This window comes from Engraulis encrasicolus, chromosome 1 (assembly GCF_034702125.1).
Source record: "Engraulis encrasicolus isolate BLACKSEA-1 chromosome 1, IST_EnEncr_1.0, whole genome shotgun sequence".
NCBI classification, from domain to species: domain Eukaryota; kingdom Metazoa; phylum Chordata; class Actinopteri; order Clupeiformes; family Engraulidae; genus Engraulis; species Engraulis encrasicolus.
The window spans coordinates 28921602-28946101 of NC_085857.1; the positions used below are offsets into that span (position 1 = coordinate 28921602).

Genomic DNA, 24500 nt, shown 5'->3' on the forward strand with positions numbered 1-24500 from the left:
TTTCCCCCCTGTAATGCTTTATTACTGCATTACAGCAAAAAGTAATGCATTACAGTAATTAATTACTTTTGTAATACATTACTGGCCAACACTGGACCCCAATGATACAGTATACAGGCCGGTGGTACAAAACAATCGCATTATAATGACCGATACCAATCCATAAAATAAAAGGTAGGCTATGCCAATAATGAAATGTACAGCATCAATGAATTGCTCTAGAATAATATGCTTGGTCTCTTAGCATAGGGAGTGCGTAGAAAAATTTGGTAGGCTATATTTACACCAAATTTCGGTAGCCTTCTAGATATTATTATTAGCTACCGGTAACCCAATACCCACAAAAATATTGTCATCTTTGCCAAGTCTCATAGATCAATAGTGATGTGCATGTATCTCCCTATTCAAAATCAAATGATCATTTTCAGCAATGCGATCCCAGATTCATTCATTGTCAAGTTCATATTCGAAACATACCATCACTGAATTAGCCACAATAATGTGTATTTATTTAGTGCATTTCTAAGTATAATTAAAAACAATTCTTAAACGACAAACATGACATAGGTATACGTGACAAACAATTTGCACAAGCATTTTACTCCTTTGATTCCCTATTTTGGCCTGGAATGGAGTGAACATAAATTCATAAAACATTTACTTAACACACATAACCTGTAAAATATCAAATTAAAACTTCAGTAGGAAAAAGTGAAAAAAAAAGAATTTAAACGCATTCATATTAATAATGTAATAATATACCAATGACAATAATATAGGCCTAGCAAAACGATGATATAAAAGAACTAGAAAAGTGCAGACCTCCACCAAAGAAGCTGGGTGATAGTTTTGTTACATGTCTATGTTACACCCCAATTCTTTCAAGTCTTCCGGCAATGGTGAAGAATATTTTTTAAAAATTCCTGGATCCTGATTCGCAGTGTCAGTGTGGCACTCAAGTTGCACTGAGGCTGACAGGAAGAGACTGCAGAGGGTGACCAAAACAGCACAAAAAAATCATAGGCTGCCCCCTGCCTCCCATACCCACCATCTACAACTCACGCTGCGTAAGTAGAGCCAGGAGTATCATTAAAGATCCCACACATCCTGGCTTTCATCTCTTCACACTATTGCCCTCTGGCAGGCGCTACAAGGCATTGCCAGCCAGAACCAATAGGATGAAGAACAGCTTCTTCCCCAAAGCTGTTACAACAATGAACACACACTTACTGGACAATGCTCATCTATAAAGGACTGTGCACTTCGTAGGGAAGCTAAAATCTCAGTATACTTTGTATACTGACAATAAAGGCTTTCTATTCTATTCTATTCTATTGTGATGCAGATCACCCCCAAAATGTAATCACTTGTTCCTTTTGTCATTTCCAACAGCTAAACAAAATTTAATCAAAATCCGTTCACAATCGTTTTGGCATGTTTGTCTGTCTGTCTGTTTGTCAGCAGGATATCTACAAACATTGTAGTTACAATTGTACAGTTGTAATTTCAACAACAAAAACGTCTGGCAGTTTAGCGTTACGTTTACGTTAGTAAACCTTCCTCACAATAGCCTCATACAGTGTCGATGCCGTTGAGCTGAGGGACTGGTCCTTTAGTCTAGCGGTATCGTACTGTGCCTCCCATTTCCAACCCGATATAGTTGATGAGGTCACAGGTTTGCGCCCTGAGGGGAACGAACAGGTGCAGGAAGACCTCTGTCACAGCAGCATCTTGGCTAAATTACATTTCACCTTGCGTAATTCACCCGGACAAATTGTAGCTAGTGACGAATCATGCATGGTTTTAAATTCAGCTGGGAGTGGACATGTTTCAGAATAAACAAAAAAGCTTTTTCACCAACATAATGCAAAAATAGGATGCCTACATGCCACATTTGCCATCCTTCGATTTCTTCGATAGTTCGATAGCCTATTCGACTGGAGACACATTACAAGGGGAGGGCTGTGTGTCATCATGCACACAGCCCTTCAGGTCATTTTAGGTCATTTCTTCATCATACATCTCCACATCTGGGATGTACCTTGCTGCTTCAACCTCCTCAATGTTTTGTCTTTCAATCTAGATCTTCCATAGAAAAAAATGAAAGCAAAAAAACAAGAAAAACACCCCAAAAACAGACCTTTTACTTGCAAGTTGTAACTAGCGATGGATTAAATGTAAACACAGTGAAATACAACGATGAAGAGAATTAAAGTGAAGACATTAACGCTAAATAATTAGACATCACTGTGATACTGATAGCAAACATCCTCACTGCAAGGCTATACGATTTCTCCACTTTGGCAGATTCTTGACGATTTTCGACTCAATTTCACGATACACGATTTAATATAGTCATATCGCCCACCCCTACACTTCAGGTCATTTCTTCATCATACATCTCCACGTCTGGGATGTACCTTGCTGCTTCAACCTCGTCATTGTTTTGAGCTACTTTAACCCCCTCGATGCACCTTTCTGCTTCCACCCCCGAAAAGTACTTTGCAGCTTGAACCTCCTTGTTGTTATTTAATTGAGTCCTATTCGGACCTTGAAAACAGCCGTGCCCTTTTAATCCTCGATCTGATTTAAAGTTCTTCCCACAAACTTGACACGGGTAGGAAACAATATTGTGCATCTTCTTCTCATGATCATACAAGGGCTGCAGGTAGGCAAATTTCTCTCCACAGACGGTGCACTGGTAGCGTTTCTCTCCAGTGTGAACGATCTGATGGGTCCTCAGAATGTGAGGTTGACTGAAGCTCTTCCCGCAAATGGCACAGAGGTAAGGCCTCTCGCCTGTGTGTCGACGTAGATGATCTTTTAGCTCAGCCAAACTGACAAAACAGCTGTCGCAGAACGAACACTTGTAGGGCTTCTCTCCCGTGTGTCTTCTTACGTGTAAAAGAAGCTGCTTTTTAAGTCTGAAAGTCTTGTTGCAGTACGTGCAGACAATCGGCTTCAGTCCAGTGTGCGTCGTCTCGTGATTTTTAAGGGTACATTTTGTTTTGAATGCCTTTCCACACACCGGACACTCAAAAGGTCTCGCATCCGAATGGAGGGCTTCGTGAGCTTTCAAACCCGAAGGATTTGGGAATCTCTTGGGGCACTGGCTACAAAGGAAGGGTTTCTCTCCTGAATGTACTGTTCTGAAATGTTTTTTTAAGCATGATGAACTGGAGAATTCCTTCGGGCACTGGCCACAAGCGAAGGCTTTATCTTTTGAATGTACTTGTCTAACATGTCTTTTTAATTTTGATGAACGGATGAATTCCTTGGCGCAAACGGAGCACTTGTGCACTCCTGTGTCCTTTTTTCTCTTTTTTTCTTTGATGGGCTTTTCACCTGTCATCTCTGAATGCTGTTTCTTGTGTTGGAGGAGTCCACATAACAGCTTGAAAGTTTTGTCACAAATTTTGCAGGTGTAAGGCATTTCATTTGTGTGCAGTCTTTTGTGAACTTTGATCTTCCCACAGACGTCAGTTTCAGCGTTGGGCGAGTCGGTTGACTGACTTTCGTGTGTAGTTTCAGTGGATGCATTTTTACATGCAGCAGCAGCAGCAGCAGCAGCAGTTTTGCCTAGTTGGTGACGAGCCAGTTTGCTTGGAAATGAAAATGTCTTTCCACATTCTGTGCATGCGTAACGTTTGTGATACTCTTTGGCCTTCGCTTTCTTGACTCTCCTGACTCTTGTCTTCAGCTTCGTCTGATCCCTTGCAGGTTCAGGCTCCTCAAAGCTAGGATCTGAGAACATGAAAAACAAACACAATATATTTTTGATTATTGCACGACATTACAATACACTTAGTTGACGCTTTTATCCACAGTCACAGGCAGTTAGATTAGATTATTCTCTTTGCAACTGCACTTGTTGTTCTGTATATCTCCTGTGCACTTTGTATTTGCTTGTGATGTTGGCTTGATTATGTCCTCTTTTGAAAGTAGTTTTGGTTATAAAGCGTCTGCCCAATGCAATGTAATGTCATAATGTAATTATCCTTTATTGTCTCTTCGGCAGAGAAATTCAGAATGGACATGAGAAAGTGTGATTCACAGTTAACATCAGATCACCACAATAGACAAGACTTCAGGACCACAAAGAATCAAACAAAACATATAAACAGGGTAACAAACAACCATTATTAGTAAAGATGCACCGAAATGAAAATTTGTGGCCAAAACCGAATAATAATTTATCACTTGATCAATATGGTCAATATGTAAAAATAAACAAATGAATGATTGGAATAGTTCAAAAATGTGGGCAAAGCATCTACAAGCCATGAAAGTTAAACATTATTGATGGAATTATGAAAATAAATCAACTTTTTATCAACTAATTATATGGCCAGGACCTGTACACCTACAGTACCTGTGAAAATCAATGTAGGCCAAAAGGCTTACAAAAGTAGGCATCTGATCTAACGAACAAGATTTAAGTTGCATCATGCATAATTTTAGGTGAAAGTCCAGTCGCAGACCACATGCGCAAATCACACATCATGTCTTGGAACGTTGTGGGCTGACACAGTCAGCTCATCATTGCATAGCAACTATACAATCTGTCAATTCTGAACTACTTTGCTTTGTATAGCAGGGGAGGTAAACATCTTATGATGAAGGTAACTATTTAGATAAATATTTGTTCGAAAATGTATTCTGGTATTTTTTTTTGGGCAACTGAACAATTGTATAAAAGCAATGTGACCCCTCGTGGTCGGGAAGATGTTGGCTAACATCCTCCCGGGTGTGACTGCCAATGTCACTCAGCCTTCAGTTTCGTGCCTATCTAAGAGACTTGAGAGAAGAGGCTTCACAGACGTCATCACCAAAGAACGTAGATTGGATAAGAAGTACCACTCATTGAAAAATACATTGCCCACGGTGTAGTACGAGGGCGTTGCTTAAATACCATAGAACTAATACATTTCTATGCTTAAAGACACGGTGCACGTGGTCAGTTGGTATGGCGCCATGATGGATAAAATTTGGACTCGGTCGAAAGAGGATATCCGGTTGTCAGTGTTCAGCTTTGGCCAAATTAACTGCAGCTGTTGGTCAGCAGTAATTGCGGGGGATAATTCAGGACAGCTGACAAACATTCACAGTTGCTACGTGTACATGATGTTTTTGAATCGGATCTAATAGATCGGAATTAAGTAGATCGGATAAAGAGTTATTTTGCGACATGTATACATGGCAATTTCACTTAAATGCGATTAAACGTCTGGGGAAAATAAAGCATTGCGATTGGACTGAGGACGCACGTGCTGAGTGAGCCAAATAAGGCGTGGGGGCGTGGTCGCCAAACCTCCGGGGAACTACTGGGACACAAGCTAATCTTCAGCCCGAAAATGAATTCCCTCAGTGGACTCAAGGCTGGTAAAATCCCCTTTGGGTCTGGTTCTTTCAAATGCTAGTTAGCACCCTCCTAGCTTAGAAAAACGAACTGGTGAAAGGGTGATGTGGAGTAACTTTGTTGTGCTTAATTACTTCGTGGGGCACTTTTACATCAATATATGGAAGCCACAACATTTATAGTCGCTTAGGGACTTTAAATTAAGCAAAACTTTCATGTGAAAATCAACAGGAAGTGCCGCCATCTTTTTCTCACTGACAAAGAGCACGGGCTCTTGGCGCCATCGTGTGGTCAACGAGCATGCGTGGAACGACCGGATTTATTGTAATTCTGATTAAAAGGTTACATGACAGAGGAACGTGTTTAATCGGATTTAAAAGAGGAATAAACCACCCACTTTAATCGGACTTAAGTTTAAATCGGAATAAACTTAAATCCTGTTCGGTAAGTGTTTACATGATGTTTTTAAAGTGGAATTAAGTTTTAATGAGATTTGAAGTGAGTTAAATCGGATTTAAATGCCTCATGTAAACGTACCAATGTCCTATGACCTGTTCCACACTCCAAACATGACGGTAGTGACATTGCACTTTCCAGTGCTTCCAATTTGACTGTAGAAGAAGAAACTTGGACTCCCCTCGCCATCATTCCGTACTACGCTCTAATGACGTATGTGATTCCTCTTCTCTCAAGTCTCTTTGGTCATCACAGCTATGGCTTGGCCGCGAGGGGAGTCATATGTCTTCTACGGCAGTGTTTCTCAACTGGTGGGTCACGACCCAAAAGTGGGTCACAGAGGGGTCATGGGTGGGTTGTGGAGCCTTGGTGTAAAAAAACCGTAATTCTAAAAAAAAAAAAATCCAACTTTTCCTGCAACAATTTACAACTTTTATTTTGATAGGCTAGTGAACTCTGTGACATCTGTCGTCATAGATACAATCTGAATGTTTATGCGAGATAGACAGCGTGCAACCAGTCATTCGAGTCTTGGTTACATTTTGAGAATTATATTGAATTGACTTGAATGCTAAAAAAATTGGGTCGCGACCGAATGAGAGTGGAAAATGGTGGGTCCCAAGACTGTTCCAGTTGAGAACCACTGTTCTACGGCCAGTACTTGAGGCCAAAGAAAGTCGACACAGAAGAACAATCTCTCGGGGGTAAATGCATTGGCCAAGGTGTAGTACGGGGGCGTGGCCTGAGGACACAAGTGGATGAAAAACTCCCTTGCGCATGGTCAGTGGGTACGACAAACGACTGGCTAACCCTAATCCTACCTGGTGCAAAATGAATGGGTGTCAATGGAGTTTTCTACCATTATAATTTTTGTGATTTTTAATATTTTTTTGTCCTGAATGATTAATATTTAATTCGAAGCTAGAAATAATAAGACCCCATTTGAGTAGCGTTTCGATTATTTCGCGCCACTAGATTATTATATACTGGGTCACAAAGCTCAATTTTTATGGGGCCAAACCCATAAACATTAGCGGGATGCTAGCGAGTACAGGTTGAAATCTTCTAACCTGCTGTAAAACTACACACCTGAACGATTTGTCAATACAGCCTATTGTTAAACAACAGTCATAGTGCTTACCAGGAATGTTTTGTTGATGATATTTGTGACTGGATATCGCAGTAGCAGTATATTTAGCATATGGCATATTCCCCTTTCCATTCCATACATTTTCCCACATGAAGGACTTACAGACGCTCGCCAACTAGTGGACACTCCATAGTTACTGCAGTATGCATGCAAAGCTAACTGGCTACAATAGAGCTCGAAAGTCCCGCCCCTTAGTTCCGCGTTTCACGGGACCTCAGTTGACCATCTAACAACATGGTAGCGAGTAAATATCTTCTGATCTCAGTCATGATATGCGCTGGGCTCCAAATATGCTGTTTAAGAGGATAGATAAAGATTATTCAAGCAGAAGTATCAATGTTTTGTTCCGAGGCCGTCGGCATGCAAAATGTGAAGAAACACAGCTTTCTAAAAAGTTTAGGGGTTCATACGAAAAATTAGGCAAAAATATCAGAAACAACATATATGGAGCTCGTGGCACAACTCGAAGGGGATCGAAATGCCATTTTAATACCGCCATTGGATTACATGCTACGATTTTCGGCTAAAAACGCCGTTGAGGTCCCATGAAATCGGGGGAAGTGACGTCACTTTCTAGCTCTATTGGAACCAATCAGTGTGAACGTTCTCCCTGTTGGAGATTCTCTGCCTGTTCCACACTCCGACCCTCGCGGAAGTGGCATTGCACTTAACTATGCTTCCAATACTGACCATAGAGGAAGAATTGGACTCCCCTCGCCATCATTCCGTACTACGCTCTGATGACGCACCTGTATGTAAGTGGGTCAAAGACGTCTTTGTCATTCAGTGTTACGGACACCTTCCGCCGACTGTAACTGCAAAAAAACATGATTTTTAAATTGTGTCAAGTGAGTGGATGACAGCCGAGGCTTTGTGAATTCCCTGTAACAATAGATAAATAAAAAGAGTAATGTTTTTTACAATTACAGTCAGCAGAAAGCATCCGTTACACTGAATGACAATGCCATTTTGCACGTCTTTGACCCAAGCGCTCTTGTCTCAAGCCTCTTTGCTTGAGGCATCAAAGTAAAGTGCAATGCCACTACCGCCAGGGTTGGAGTTTGAAACAGTGATAGGACGCCATGATTGCTTGTCTGCTGTCCTTAATTATCCCCTGTAATTACTGCGGACTGAGAGCTGCAGTTAATTTGGCCACACACCGAACACTGACAACCGGATATCCTCTTTCAGACTATTTTTGTAGAGTTTCCGGATTTTAGGGAGTCACCACTTTTAGCCATCACTTTTAGCCCCCCCCGCCCCGCCCTCCCCCTCATATTGCTAAAATAACTACTGACATCCTGAACTCTTGTCTCATATTCATGATTTAGTCTGAAACTGAAACAAAGCTCTCTTTTGAAAGTCGCTTTGGTTATAAAGCGTCTGCCAAACGTAATGTAATGCAATGTAATGAAACCCAAAAGTCCATAGTGAACAACAAAAACAGGAAATTTATCTTGCAGTTCCAATACTTAAATACACAAATAGGTACACAAATAGTTCATTTGTAACTAAATTAAACGTACCTGTTGGGTCAAAGTCACTGTCGTCGTCCTGATAACCTTTGTAGCCATCATCGTAATCCTCATCGCTGATGTCCTGATCGTCGTCCTCTACCGGTTGGATAACATAAACTCCGCCAGGCCCCAGCAGTTCACGGCAGTCTTGCAGCTTCACTGACAGCAGAGGCAGTTTCAGTTGCCGTGGTGATGTCAGTGCATCATCATCATCAGCAGCAGCATCATCATCATCCTCAGCATCATCATCCTCAGCAGCAGGAGACGCTGGAAAATCTGCTGAGTCGTCCTCCGGTTCCTGTGGTGATGTCAGTTCCTGTGGTGATGTTGGAGTGACTGTTGGGTCGTCTCCAGACGTACAGGACAGGAAGACGTTTGGTGGGATCTCACAACCCTAAAATGTTCAAACACAGTAATCAGATTACATTCAAGTGAGGAGTCCATACCCTTAAAATCATTTTTGTGTTTTATTCCATGGCAAAGCTATGTTGACCATTGAGGTCTTCCTCAGATTCTCTACAAACTAGACTGTCTAGAGTGATAGAAATCGGATTTTAACACATTAAATGCCACGACTGTATTAGTAAGATTTTTTTTGTGGCCAGACCGACACAGATTTTTATATAACTTAGTGTGGTGTAATGTGGTGTGTGGTGTGCTAAAACCACAGAACTGAATTTGCATGAATCTGCCAGAAATGGAGTAACAATTATAATTTTAATTAAGAGTATAGGACATTATCCATTCAGCCTTGATTATGTCAGCCAAATTAAGTCACAAGGAGATGATTTTGATATTGTTTGAAAGCTATTTGTCTGACTCAAATCGTGAGCTATTAAAATATTACAAGTTGAAAATCAAAAGTTACAATGTCAGTACAACAACACCTGAAAGTATAGTGTCTGGTTCAGAGATTTCGAAGATAATTTGACATAAATGTTAAAATGGGTTGCAGTGAAGTAGTAATAGAGTTAGAGGAGGGGAGTATTAGGGGAGATTAACCCACCTGACATGTTCAGGGGTGATAGTGAAAAAAAATCCTGAGCCTTAACTTTTTCCCCTGCTCTAACGACGACGACAAGATACTGCATAGTGACATAACGTAGGCCTATTTTGACACATTATGCAAACATTTAATAGCCTGTGTATGACCATTATTCAAGTCTGACAGCAGAAGACAACTCTGAACCTGTAACACTTTGAGATAAGAATAACCTAATGGCTAATTACTATCAATGTTTTTACTTTTGCAAACTCGGTCAAGCCTGAAATCAGGCATGGAGCCTGAATACTATCAGCCCTGCATGTTGCCCCACCTGACACTCTGCCCAAATTAGCATAAGCATTTTGGATGGAGTGTCAGCCTACCAGCCTTCCTACCAGCCTTCCTGCAAAGGAACAAATAATCTCTACTTTTGCAGCTGGTTGAATAAGTAGAGGGGATGTGGTTCGCCAGGCTAACTGACAGGGCCTCGGGGATAATTTCTAGACCAACGCCGTTTTGTGATCATGTGAAAAATCGGGATATTTTGCAGGAAATACAAAATTGGGAAGGCAGCAGGAAATAAGACAAGAATAGGGAGTTGTCCCGTGACATTCGGGAGGGTTGACCAGTATGAGTGTGTCAGGTAGAGTACTCTTCACTAACAATACTCTATTACTACTTTATTACAACTCATTTAAACTTTTTTAAACCAATAAAGATTCATGCATTCATTCATGCATTAGAACCACAGTTTATAAAGGCGTTAGTACTACATCTTTGTCTCATTACTGAATGTGGATGACTGACAGGCATCTTACCAATGCAGTGATGTCATTTCCTCTTGCACGCCGACCTTGCTGACGTCTCTGTCCAATTGTGTCGTCATCTCTGTACTTCCTGTGGAGGGAGTCACAATAACAACAGTCGGTGAAATGTTAGGATGCGCTTAAAACACGTGTGATGCATGTATGGGTGTGGGTGTGTGAGTGTGTGTGCTGCTCACAAGCAAATAATGTTAACATCAACATTTTGGGTTTGATTCCCGCACCCCACCAGGTCGGTGAGGGGAGTAATTAAAGGACCAGTTCAGTCAATTTCAATATGCTGTTGTATTGATAACGCTACCCTTGACTTGTCAGTACCCGGTGATACCACATTTTTCGGCCCAGCCCTTTCCAAGATATGAACTATTCTAATGAGGGCAGCGCTTTGTTTACATTTAAAAAAAAACATTTTTATTCATTCCCAAAAACATCCAAAAGGTTATACAACATCAGCAGACAACTAGCAAACAGCAGTACCTTTTGGGAAAATATTTGGAGTGGGCCTATGTTAAAAAAAAAAGTAAACAAACGCTGCCCACCATTAGAATAGCTCATATCTCGGAAAGGGCTGAGCCGAAAAATGTGGCATCACCGGGTACTGACAAGTCAAGGGTAGCGTGAGCAATACAACTGCATATTGAAATTGACTGAACTGGTCCTTTAACCAGGGCTCTCCCCCATCCTCCTCCAAGACTGAAGTACTCTGAGCATGGTACAGTGAGTAGCTCTGTTACTTGGGGGGCTTGCCCTCTTGCATTGGTGAGGCACAAATACAATTTTGTGGTGTGCATTGGGCAATGTGTCACAATTACAATCACAATTGAGATTTTCCCAGGTGGGCTTTCACAATACGGTGAAATTAGCCATCGTAGTTAGAAAGCAACTGGCAATGAATCCATGATACTTGAAATGCAAATTCAACAGGACACAGGTAGAAATGTAGTACAATTGTTTGTAGATTCTTAAAGGGGCTCTAGGTAGGATTCAAAGTTCAATTAATCACCGTCCTGAGTCAGTCGATGCTTATTTGAATAGGTAAACAATGACTCTTGCGACCACTTCCACGGTCCACTGTCAGAAAACCCCAAATGCAACTTTTGACAGAGCGGTCCCAACGAGTGTCGTGAGAAACACTTCTCTACACTACATACCGTATTCATATTTGTATCAACTGCTGGCATTCTGTGATGAAAAACATTCTCACAGCGAGTTTAATTAAACAGCATTTTTTCATGACTGTGTAAATTTTGAGACAGACTTGCCACCGGCAGCCAGCAAACGACATCATCCTAAATTGTGCCTTTTTAACCTGACACGCTGATTTCATAGCAATTATTTGGTGTTGTATTGGATACTTTTTGTGTTCCTTTCATGTTTTTGGAACAGTGTAGTTACATAGAACAGATATTTTAGATGCCATGCACACATACAAAAAAGCATAAAACGGGTCAAGTGTTCAAAGACACTCACAGCACAAACAAGCCGATGACTGCAAGCTTTTCTCTGAAATTACAATAAATTTAATTTCACTTTTAAAGGTACACTGTGTAAGTTAATATTTCTTGCAGTTTCTTTCAAGAATTCATGTTGCCCATTCACAAGAATACCTTTTTCATAAATATTTATATTAAGTGTTCATTATGCCTCACATGAAAAGGTAGATCTTCTCCATGTCAACCAATTCCAGAAAAAAACCTGCATTTTTTTAAGCTGCAAAACTTAATTTTCTTCGGTCATATTAGCAAATGAAGGGTTTATTTGCAAAACGGTGTATCTCCATATTGTAGAATGTTGGGAACATTTTTGTATTGGGCATTCCATTGAATTGCATTGCAAAATGTATTGTGTATAGGTTAAAAAAGTATGTTCTCAAAATATTTGAATGGTAAGAATTCACACATAGGTGATATCCCCTCTGAACAGTCATTTTCAATAATAAAATGCAAAAGTAAAAAAATGGAGATACACCGTTTTGCAAATAAACCCTTCAAATATTGTTTCATTATTTAGTAAATGATTTAGTGAGAGATCAAAATTGACAATAGACAGCTCATTTTCAATGAGCAGCACAGTTGCAATATCTACTCTGGCCTCCAGCTTACACAGAGCTAACTGAGCACCTTTAAAATAAACATGGACATCAAACTGACATGAAGCATTCCCCCCTTACAGTTCCAGATGCGTTGGCCAAAAAGCATCTCCCAAATATGCAGATACAAAAACACACCGCAGACACACAAGCAGTCTGTGTCTGACTGTGGATGGTGGAGAGGATTGAGTGTCTGTACTGACCGTCTGTGCTGCTCCAGCTGTTGCTGCAGTGTCTGCACCTCATCAATCAGTGCACTGATCTGCTGTTGGGGGCAATGAGACGGGACAGGAAGTCACAAATGGTGCTTTTATTTCTACATTGCATTGCACTAAGCTGACGCTTTCATTTCATTCAAAGCGACTTACAGTTATATCAGGGGGGATTCAAACCTGCAACCCCTAGACTGAAAGACCAACTCTCCAACCACTACAGTAGACCACGGCTGCCCGTTATTAGAATGAGTAAATATCACTGGTGAAGGGTAATCTGAGAACGATGCACTATATATTTTGTCCATGGTTTATTTTGAAACTTTACTTTTTACATTGAGAAGATGCAATTGGAATACAATATGCTATAGCTTGGTATGAAAAATATAAACAAAAATAAAACATGAAATGCTATATTACATCCAAACTTAGAGGAAACGTCCATGAGCCATTTATCAGAAGGGCCCACCTTGTTAGCCTCAGTGAGTTTGTTGTCCTTCTCCTCAAGTCTCTTCTGGAGATCTTCTACCTGCAGTCTCAGGGTCTGGCATTGGCACACTTGTTCTTCATACTCCAGTAACTGCTGCAAATGAACTTCATTTTCTTGCAACCTTGACTTGAAGAGCAGCGAATTACATTCCGAATCCTGCAAGTAAATAACCTATCATTCATTCTTGAAATTAACCAACTAGGCCTACTGCAGACTGGCTTTTAGACTGACAGTAGGCTAATATGCTAGCCTGGGCGAAAAGCCGAATGTTGACTGACCTGTTCAAAGGTCTCTTTACGATTGCGTAGGTTACACGCCAGAGATAGACCCTCTACTACTTTCAATGTAATATTTGTGGATTGATTATGCACAGTCAAATTGTTTTCATTGTCAGAACCCATACACTTACCATGCTTAAAGACTATCCACGACCACACAACTGCTTTCTGCAATGTATCACGTTCACCTTTAGAAATGACCCTGGTCTTCCATGAATGACTATCAAATGTTAACACGCGACGTTTACGCGCAGATAGTGATATGTGGTTCACTTTGAAAGGGACAACCAAAGCCAAAACATTACAACTCTAGGCAAAACATTTCAAATACATCCTATGCAAAATACATGCTTGCAATCACGTTGACGAAGAAGCCAAAACTACTGTACATCTACTGCCCTCTTGCGGTTTGGGGAAGACACACAGTGGTCAACTGACATCATCAGCAGCTGTAGAGGTTTACTAATCCAATAAATGACTGTACACACCAATTGCGTTTTGATGACCGGTATCATTCGATAAAATAAATATGTGCCAATACAATTTACAGCATCAATTAATTGTCCTGTACAATATTTAGGCATGATCTATTTGTGGGAACATAGTAGGGGCCTAAATGTGGCATCTAGGCATTCTAGGCAAATGTGGCATCTCTCTCTACTCTCTCTGCCTAGATGCCACATTTACGCCACTACCATGTTCCCACAAATAATAACATACAATAATAAAAACAAGAGCAAACCTAATAAACTATTAGGATACTGCAGAGAAACAAGCTGTGTTATAACATGTTTATGACAAAGACACACACACCACGTATTTGTGATTGTAGTACCAAGCCTTTATTAATTTCATACCTTCAATATTTCCAGCATTCAGGCCTAAGTAGACGGTATGACCAAAATGACAATGTTGTGTTACATGTGAAACAAGAGAGACCAAAGATAGCAAGCAGCCTGGCTCACCTAATGCTGCACATGGTGTTTGCGGTTACCAGAATGGTAATGACCGAGTCGTAGTGCATTACTAAAGGCCCTCTGACTGTCATGTCGTAGTGGAGTGGTAGTACTGTGGCAATTAACCTTTCAATGACTATTACAGCGTACCACTGGTGGTACGGTGTGCATTATGGGGCTATAAGGAACGGAACATAATGTTGTTTCGAACAGAACAGCTTCAGGGTGTGTGCAAATATATGACCAAAGAATGATATCTCTGAGGTGTTTAATTTTACGCAATCAATCAAACAAGTAACCCTCTGAATTTTCATTTGAAATTAATAGAAAATGTGATCATTTTAATGAAACATATGCCAATAAGTAGTAAGACCAGAAAAACTGCTAATTTCGAGGTGGCTATCATAAACTATCATAAGCTTCCCCTCTTCCCAAGATAAGCCATCACCATCGTGCTTATTTCACTGGAGATCCACCACAGGGGGAGGGCTGTAAGTAGGGGTGGGCGATATGACGATATAAATCGTGTATGGTGATATCAAGTACAAGATCGTCTCGAATCTTCCAAAGTGAATAAACCAGTGAGGATTTTAACTATCGGTATCAAAGTGATGTTTACTTGCTTGTGTTGTCTTCACTTTTATCCTTTACATTTGTGCACTTTTTGAGAGTGTCATCAGTGTCGTGTTAACATTGTATTAACTGCAAATTACAAATTGCAAGCATATCAAAATAGTTTTTTGTTGGTTTTATTTTATGGATAGAGGATTGTGATAAAAAAAATTGAAATCGAGATTTCATGTTAAAAAATTGTGATATGACATTTTTGCCATATCACCCAGCCCTAGCTGTAAGTATTTACTTCAGGTCATTTCTTCATCATACATCTCTATGTCTGGGATGTACCTTGCTGCTTCAACCTCCTCAATGTTCTGTGCTACTTCAACCCCCTCAATTCACTTTGCTGCTTCAATCCCCTCAACGTGCTTTGCTGCTTCAACCCCGTTGTCGTTATTTACTCGAGTGCTATTCTCACCTTGAAAACAGCCGTGCCCTTTTAGTCCTCGATCTGATTTAAAGTTCTTCCCACACTCTTGACACGGGTAGGAAACAATATTGTGCATCTTCTTCTCATGATCATACAAGGGCTGCAGGTAGGCAAATTTCTCTCCACAGACGGAACACTGGTGGCGCTTCTCTCCAGTGTGAACGATCTGATGGGTCCTCAGAATGTGAGCCCAACTGAAGCTCTTCCCGCAAATGGAGCAAACATAAGGCTTCTCACCAGTGTGTCGACGTAGATGATCTTTGAGCTCAGAGCTAATTACAAAACTGGCGTCGCAGAACGAACACTTGTGGCGCTTATCTCCCAGGTGTCTTCTTATGTGCACCTGTAGCTTGAATTTCTGTCTGAAACTCTTGTTGCAGTACGTGCAGGTAAACGGCTTCAGATCAGAGTGCGTCTTCTCGTGAGCTTTAAGAACGTATTTAGTTTTGAATGCCTTCCCACACACCGGACACTCAAAAGGTTTCTCATCCGTATGAAGGGCTTCGTGAACTTTCAGATTCGAAGAAGTTGGGAATCTCAAGGGGCACTGGCTACATAGGTAGGGTTTGTCTCCTGAATGTACTAATTTAAAATGTTTTTTTACAAGTGATGGAATAGGGAATTCCTTGGGGCAAAGTGAGCACTTGTGCATTACGTCCTTTTTCTTTCTGACTTTGACAGGCTTTTCACCCATCTCCTGTGGGTGCTGTTTCCGGTGTGCGATGAGTCCACCTGACTGCCTGAAAGTTTTGTTGCAAACTTTGCAGGCGTACGGCATTTCACCTGTGTGCAGTCTTTTGTGAACTTTGAGACTGGATGAGTCAGCAAGAATTTTGCCACAGACGTCACACTCCGCAGAAGGCTTTTGAGACGTCGAGTCTTTGTCCTTTTCCTGTTGACTCTCAGCGTTGGGCGAGTCGGTGGACGCACTTTCATGTGGAGATTCAGCAGTTGCATTTTCACATGTTTCCTTTTTGGCGTGCACTCTTCGGTGGTGACGAGCCAGCCCGCTTGGAAATGTAAATATCAATTCGCATTCTGTGCAGGCAAAACGTTTGTCGTACTTTTTGGCCTTGGCTTTCTTCTGTTCCCTCGCAGGTGCAGCCTCCTTGAAGTCAGGATCTGGGGGGGGGGCGGCATAAAACCATCTTTGCTTATTATATGACATTATAACACACTTAGTTGACACTTTAACCAAAGTGACATACAGTTATTTACAGGCTATTGGTTACAGTCCTTGGCCTGGCCTGGGGTTAGGTGCCGTGCTCATGGGCACTTCAGCCATGGATGGAGGTGTAAGGCTGGGATTCCAACCTGCAACCCAATGACCTTAAGAGCACCTCCCTAACCATTAGGGCAGGACTGCTCCCATTAGGCCATGGCTTCCCATCTGCTGTCAGAAATTCCCATATTTAACTGACGCATCTGAACGAGTAGACTACAGCAGCTACTATGTTTCTACACTTATCTAAAACTCTGACGTGAGTCTAGTCATTGGGGAGGAGTTAGCATCATGAGAATACGGTTCATTTGGAGTGCATTTACACAGTTTAAGCAGAGAGAGTAGATAGATAGATAGATAGATAGATAGATAGATAGATAGATAGATAGATAGATAGATAGATAGATAGATAGATTATTTATTTGTCCTTTCGGAAATTTGTTCTGAGGTTCCATTGGCCCATTGTTTCCTGGTTCTATTATGCCCCCCCTTAGGCAGACCTAGGCAGACCTAAGGACTGTTCTATTCATTGTAGGAGCATTATGACACGCCCCTTTAGGCAGACCGGAACCTGGTCGCGTTAGGTGCCCATAGAAACCTATTATGTTGGCATATCTCTATAGAATATCTCTGGTTTAAGTGTCAGAGCTTAGCTGAGACTGAAAAACCCAGACGCAGAGAGTAAAAACTCTCATTGCTCCATCCAATCCAATGAAACAGCTGGTCCTTATTCCCATGCCATAAGCTAATTACTACATCCCTTACCGGGCGAATAAACCAGCCGGGACACGATCAAGCGACAGAGAATCAATGGATTATTCTGCAAGAGCGATACGAGTGGTAGAAGCGACAGAGTGTGTCCGTTAAAAGCAGAATGCAAGCATTCCAGCATTCCCATTGGCTGTGGTGGCTCACGCAGAACCGCATCATAGCTCATTTGCATAATATTCACTCAAGTTCAACTACAAACTGTCGCTCCGTTTTATGTATGGAGAAAGAAAGGGACTGAATTTGCTCTGAAAATGTAAATTGACCACATATTCTTATTAACAACGGGTGGTATGTAGGGACATTTTTTACACATCAAACATTATTTTACCAGGAGATAAATGCTGACATTCTGAACTCTTGTCTCAGATTCATATTTTAGTCTCAAACCCAAAAGCTTTCAGCTAACAACAGAAAAAGGAAATTTGCCTTGAAATTCAATTAGTAAGATTAGAATGTACAAAGAGCCATAAAACACACAAACACCAGTGCATTTGTAACTAAATTAAACTTACCTGATGGGTCAAAGTCACTGTCGTCATCCTGATAACCTTTGTAGCCGTCATCATAATCATCCTCGTCGTCATCGTTGATCTCCTCCATCGGTTGAATAATATAAACTCCGTCAGGCCCCAGCAGTTCACGGCAGTCTTGTAGCTTCACTGACAGCAGAGGCAGTTTCAGTTGCTGTGGTGATGTCAGTGCGTTATCATCATCATCAGCATCATCATCCTCAGCTGCAGGAGACGCTGGAAAATCTGCTGAGTCATCCTCCGGTTCCTGTGGTGATGTCAGTTCCTGTGGTGATGTCGGCGTGTCTGTTGGGTCGTCTCCAGATGTGCAGGACAGGAAGACGTTTGGTGGGATCTCACAACCCTGAAATGTTCAAACACAATAATCAGATTACATTGAAGTGAGGGGTCCATACACTTAAAATCCTTTTTTGTGTTTTATTCCATGCTAGATCTAGTGCAGTGTATTGTGTAGGTAGGACAGCAGAACTGAATTTGCATGAATGTGGGACTAATATTAAGGGAGGAATGGAGTAAAAAAGTTTTCATCAAGAGAATAACACACTTTATGATTAGGTCACCCAAATTAAGTCACAAAGAGATGGTTTTGATGTTGTTTGAAAGCGTTTTCTGGCTCTACAAATTACGCAAACAATACTAAACACGACAGTTATGAATTTGTTATTAAAAAATTAAACCCTGAACATAAAAAAGATACAAGCCAAGGTCATAAACAACACCTGAAATTATGGTGTCTGGTTCAGAGGTTTCGGCGATAATTTGACATAAATGTTGAAATGAGTTGTAGTAAAGTAGGAATAGAGTTAGAGGAGGAGACACCTGACATGTTGCCCCACCTAACACTGTCCAAAATGGCAATAGCATTTTGGATGGAGTACTCTTCACTAACAATACTAATAACTACTTTATTACAACTCATTTCAACCCTTTTCAACCAATAAAGATTGATTGATTGATTGATTGATTGATTGATTGATTGATTGATTGATTGATTGATTGATTGATTGATTGATTCATTCATTCATTCAACGGTTCATAAAGGTGTCCGTGCTAATTTCTGCCTCATTACTAAATGTGGATGACCGACAGGCAGCTTACCGATGAAGTGATATCATTTCCTCTTGCACGCCGACCTTGCTGGCGTCTCTGTCCAATCGCGTCGTCATCTCTGTACTTCCTGTGGAGGCAGAAGCAGGTGGAATGTCGGGATGCACTGCAAACAATTGTGACGTATGTGTAAATGTGTGTGTGTATGTGTAAATGTGTGTGTGTGTGTGTGTGTGTGTGTGTGTGTGTGTGTGTGTGTGTGTGTGTGTGTGTGTGTGTGTGTGTGTGTACACTCCTCAGAAAAAAAAGGTTAACACCAAAGAAAGTGCATTGGATAAGGGGTATCAGTCAATGGAAAATGCATTGGCCACGGCAAAGAGAGTAAATTAGAGTACGATTCTTCAAGCCTGTGCATTTCCTGGATCCGTGTGATGTCATGTGAACACCCCTTTAGGAGACCTGCGGTTAGGAGACCTTTGGAGTCTTTAGGTTGAGAATGAATGGAGTTCCCTTGGCACTGTAAACGGCAGTAGCGCACATCTTTCACAAGTCGTCACCAAATGCCACAGAAAGAGAAGAAGGAGGGGACAACGCCCCCTTTGGAGACCAAACTTGAGCACACTCCTTTGCATTGGGTGGGCGGAGTTTGAATCCTCTTTCTCTAATGTACTCTCTTTGAAGCAGTATCACCCAATGGAAAATGTATTGACAACGGTGTACTATGAGTGCGTTGCTTAAATACCATAGAACTAATACATTTATATGCATAAAGACATGGTGTGCTGTGCATGGTCAGTGGGTGCGACGCCATGATGGATAACATGTACTCTGCAAATTCGGTCAAAAGAGGATATGCGGCTATCAGTGCTCAGTTCGTGGCCAAACTAACTGCAGCTATCGGTCAGCAGCAAAGAAACTCAACAGAAGAACAATCTCTTGGGGGGGAAATGCATTGGCCACGGTGTAGTACGGGGGCGTTGCCTGAGGACACGGATGGATGGAAAATTAACTCCCTTGCACATGGTGATTGGTCAGTGGGTGCGATTCCGTACTCCCTTGCACATGGTCAGTGGGGGCGACACCATGATGGATAATTTGTGGCCAAATTAACGGCAGCTGTTGGTCAGCAGTAATTGCTGGGGGTAATTAAGGACAGCTGACAAACATTCACGCTGTCCTATGACCTGTTCCACACTCCGATCCTCGCGGAAGTGTCATTGCATGCTTCCAGAGAAATTAGAACACAGGGAGAAGGCTCAGTCTCATTGGTTCCCATTGTAGCCAGTTAGCTTTGCATGCATTCTGCAGTAACGAGCGTAGGCCAGTCCTTCATGTGGGAAAATGTATGGAATGGAAAGGGGAACCCATGCTAAATACATTGCTACTGCCATTTCCAGTCACAAATATTATCAACAAAACATTCCTGGTAAGCACTATGACTGTTGTTTAACAATAGGCTGTATTGACAAATCGTTCAGGTGTGTAGTTTTACAGCTGGTTAGAAGATTTCAACCTGTACTCGCTAGCATCGTGCTAATGTTTATGGGTTTGGCCCCATAAAAATTGAGCTTTGTGACCCAGTATATAATAATCTAGTGGCGCAAAATAATCGAAACGCTACTCAAATGGGGTCTTATTATTTCTAGCTTCGAACTTAATATTAATATTTCAGGACAAAAAATTATAAAAAATCACAAAAATTATAATGGTAAAAAACTCCATTGACACCCATTCATTTTGCACTGTCCCGTGGTTAGGGTTAGCCAATTGTGGCTAACAGGAAGTTCCGTGAGTGAACAGCCCCTGGTGCTTCCAATACTGACCGTAGAAGAAGAATAACATTTCCGTACTCCCCTCGCCATCATTTCGTACTACGCTGTTATGACGTGAGTAAGCCCTCTTGTCTCAAGCCTCTTTGGTCAGCAGTAATTGCGGGGGATAATTAAGGACAGCTGACAAACATTCACAGTGTCAATGACCTATCCCACACTCCAAGCCTGCTTTTATCAAATATCTCTTATCTGGGCAGACCCTAGTTTGGCTTGGTTTGTTACTGGTTTCTTCCAAAACCGCCACAGTGGCCACTGCAATCAGTGGTAATACAAGTAAAGTGATATGTATAGATTTGTATTCAAGGTGCAAGAGTAAATTGCCAGTGAAAGAAATGTCCATGTAATTTCCTCCAGTGACCTTGAAAACATCTTTCACCATACCACTGGCATTTTACTCTTGCACCTTGAATACAGATCTATATCTATATTTCATTTTACTTGTACTACCACTAATTGTACTTCTGCTACTGTATGTGTGTGTGCGTGTGTGTATTTATTGTCAATCAGTTTGTCTTCTTATTGCACACACACTGTGTGTGTGTGTGTGTGTGTGTGTGTGTGTGTGTGTGTGTGTGTGTGTGTGTGTGTGTGTGTGTGTGTGTGTTACATGTCTATATCAGTATGTTAGTGTTTGACAACTGCACGTGTGTCTGTGTGTCTGTGTGTCTGTGTGTGTGTGTGTGTGTGTGTGTGTGTGTGTGTGTGTGTGTGTGTGTGTGAGTGAGTGAGTGAGTGAGAGAAAGACATGTATGAGTAGGTTAGCACCTTAGTGTATTATTTTGGACACGTACAAAGGTTTGACTGTGGATGGTGGAGAAGATTGTTTGTCTGTACTGACCGTCTGTGCTGCTCCAGCTGTTGCTGCAGTGTCTGCACCTCATCCCTCAGTGCTCTGATCACCTGTTGGGGGCGATGAGAAGAGACAGTAAGTCACACATCGTTAGAAGGGCTGTTGAAGGGCAATCTGAAGAACTAATGTATTACAGTAGAGCATACAAATTATCAGAAGGTCCCACCTTGTTTGCCTCACTGAGTTTGTTGTCCTTCTCCTCTAGTCTCTTCTGGAGATCTTCGACCTGTAGTCTCAGGGTCTGACATTGGCACACTTGTTCTTCATACTCCAGTAACTGCTGTTGCAAGTTAACTTCATTTTTTTGCAACCTTGACTTGAAGGGCAGCAAATTAAATTCCGAATCCTGCAAGTAAAATTGCCTGTCATTCATTCTTGAAAACTAACATTACTTTTTGAGCACGGTACTTTTCTATGCGACTTTTTGTTTAGTCTGACAGATATGCTGCCCGATTCAAAGGTTCTGTAGCCTACGGTCTTTACGATAGCCTACTGTTCGAGTAGCCCACTACATACGTACAGCGTACACGCAATATAGACCTGTTGTACTACTTTCAATGTAATATTAGATTGATTATGCACAGTCAAATTGTTTTCATTGTCAGACGCAGAACCCAAACTTACCATGCTTGTGGACTATCCACGACCACAACTGTTTGCTGCAATGTATCCCGTTCACCTTTCTTTAGAAATTACCCACGATCGTCCATAAATGACTACTAAATGTTCAAGACGCGACGTTTACGTGCCGATAGCGAAGAGATAGGTGGTTAATTTGGAAAAGGACGACCAAATCCAACACAATGCATCCCGTCAAAAATACATGCTATCATACAGTTGACGAAGAAGACAAAACTACTACGGTAACTGCACATCTACTGCCCTCTTGCGGTTTGGGGAAGACACTCGGACACGGAACTGGCCAGCATCAGCAGCTGTTCAGATTGCATTATGATGACCGAGTCTAGGCATATTTATCTATCTATCTGTATGCCAAAAATAAAATGCACAGCATCATTTAATTGTTCTATAGCACACAAATATGTTTGGTCTGTAAGTCTGGCACAGGAAGTGTGTAGGAATGTCTGGTTTGTTTGTAATAGGCCTACATTTTCACCCAGTTACAGTATAGGCCCTACCGGTGGCCTAGTACCCACAAACATGGAATTTTAGGTGTGGATGGTGGGGACATGTCCATACCACTTTTGAGATGAACCTCCTAACCAAAATATAATGGAAAGAGTAGTTGACCCAGGTAATTTAAATGTACCCACCACTTTCAAAGCCAAATATAGGCCTACACCGCCCACAAAGATAACCTATTTAGTAGGCTACTGTATGCTTATCACTTGATTGATGAGACTTTGCAATAATATCTCTGTGTCTCCCAATTCAAAATCAAATGGTCGATTTTCAGCATTGAGATTCCATGATTCAGTCAGGCATATTCGAAACATAGCCTGTTATCACCGAATTACACAATTTAGCCACAATAATGTGTGTGTACTTATTTTATCTTTAAGTATTCTTTAAAGGGGTATGCCACTATTTTGGGGCTTAATACAGTTAAAATCGTTGGCTGGGGTTTATAATGGTGGTAAAGTGTCTTATTTTTCATGTAAGCCATTGTCTTGCTTTAAGACAAGTTAAAAGAGGGAATATGTCGCTAAGCTAGTGAAAGTCAATGTATCCATGTAGCATGCTACAATGCTACACGGATGCATTGACTTTCACTAGCTTAGCGACATATTCCCTCTTTTAACTTGTCTTAAAGCAAGACAACGCTTAACATGAAAAATAAGACACTTTACCACCTTTATAAACCCCAGCCAACGATTTTAACTGTATTAAGCCCCAAAATAGTGGCATACCCCTTTAAGGACAAACATGTCATAGGCCTACATGACAAGCAATTTTCCCCAACACCCTCCTGAGTTTCTTTAAAGGAGCACTGTGTAGGATGGTGCTACTGCTACGCTACTGCATATTAGCAAATTTGATCTTTTAATGAATATTTAAATAATAAAACAATAGTCTTCCTGCCTTGTTTTTGTGGAGTTAGAAACTGGAATGTCAAAATTCGCCCCGTCACGCAATGGTGAACAGAAGATCCGGATCACCATCAGCATCTAATCACTGGTTCCTTTTGTCATTTCCAACAACTCCACAAAATTTCATCAAAATCCGTTATAACTTTTTGAGTTATTGTGCTGACAAACAGATAGATACACTAACAAACAGACAGACAGAAAAACAAACCAACACGGCCAAAAAGATAACCTCCTTGGCTGAGGTAACAAGATTATACCAACCCTACAAGGTGAGGGAAATGAAAACCTGTTTTTAATTCCTCTTTGAATTTAAAGCAAACCACTGTTGGGTCAGTTCTAATTTCAACAAAAAAAGCATCTGGCTTAATGGCTAAATGACATGTCATCATGCCTATTTCACCCGGGCAAACTAGTAGTGATGAACCATGATAGAAGTGCTGGGGTTTCAAAATAAACAAAAAAATGTTTATGCCTAGGATGCCTAGATACTAAATCTGCCTAGGATGCCTACATGCCACATTTAGGCCCCTACTATGTTCTCACAAATAACAACACAGACGCAAGAACAAGCCTAATAGGAACAATAATAATAATAAGCTTTTAACTAGTTAGGGTACAGCAGAGAAACAAACAGTGCTACAACATGTTTATGACAAAATGACAATGGGCGCTGGACATATGGACATTCTAACTCACCAGAAATAAAACCCCACTCATTTTCCATGGAGTTTTACCAAATATTCTCTATTCTAATTATTTCTGGTGAGTTGGAATATCCATACCACCAAAGCACCAAAACTTGGCATAGAAATCTGAAGAGTGAAGTATGGGTC

The 24500-nt window shown here is 41.2% G+C and overlaps 3 protein-coding genes across 4 annotated transcripts in view; all 3 read right to left on the minus strand.

The window, feature by feature from the left end:
• Nucleotides 1-24500, minus strand: part of LOC134449837 (zinc finger protein 2-like) — a 148184-nt gene that overhangs the window by 102189 nt on the left and 21495 nt on the right. The window lies entirely within an intron of this gene.
• On the minus strand, nt 671-13692 carry LOC134449759 (zinc finger protein ZFP2-like). The gene is made up of 6 exons (XM_063199870.1): nt 13492-13692; nt 13062-13238; nt 12584-12645; nt 10286-10364; nt 8492-8876; nt 671-3744 (listed from the first exon to the last, which is right to left on the minus strand). The coding sequence occupies exons 1-6, from the start codon at nt 13492-13494 to the stop codon at nt 2378-2380; spliced, it is 2073 nt and encodes a 690-aa protein (XP_063055940.1). The 5' UTR covers nt 13495-13692; the 3' UTR covers nt 671-2377.
• On the minus strand, nt 14125-22496 carry LOC134449769 (zinc finger protein ZFP2-like). Its single transcript, XM_063199881.1, has 6 exons — nt 22241-22496; nt 21783-21962; nt 21605-21666; nt 18986-19064; nt 17870-18230; nt 14125-16486 (listed from the first exon to the last, which is right to left on the minus strand). Exons 1-6 carry the CDS (start codon nt 22241-22243, stop codon nt 15273-15275), a joined length of 1899 nt encoding a protein of 632 aa, XP_063055951.1. The 5' UTR covers nt 22244-22496; the 3' UTR covers nt 14125-15272.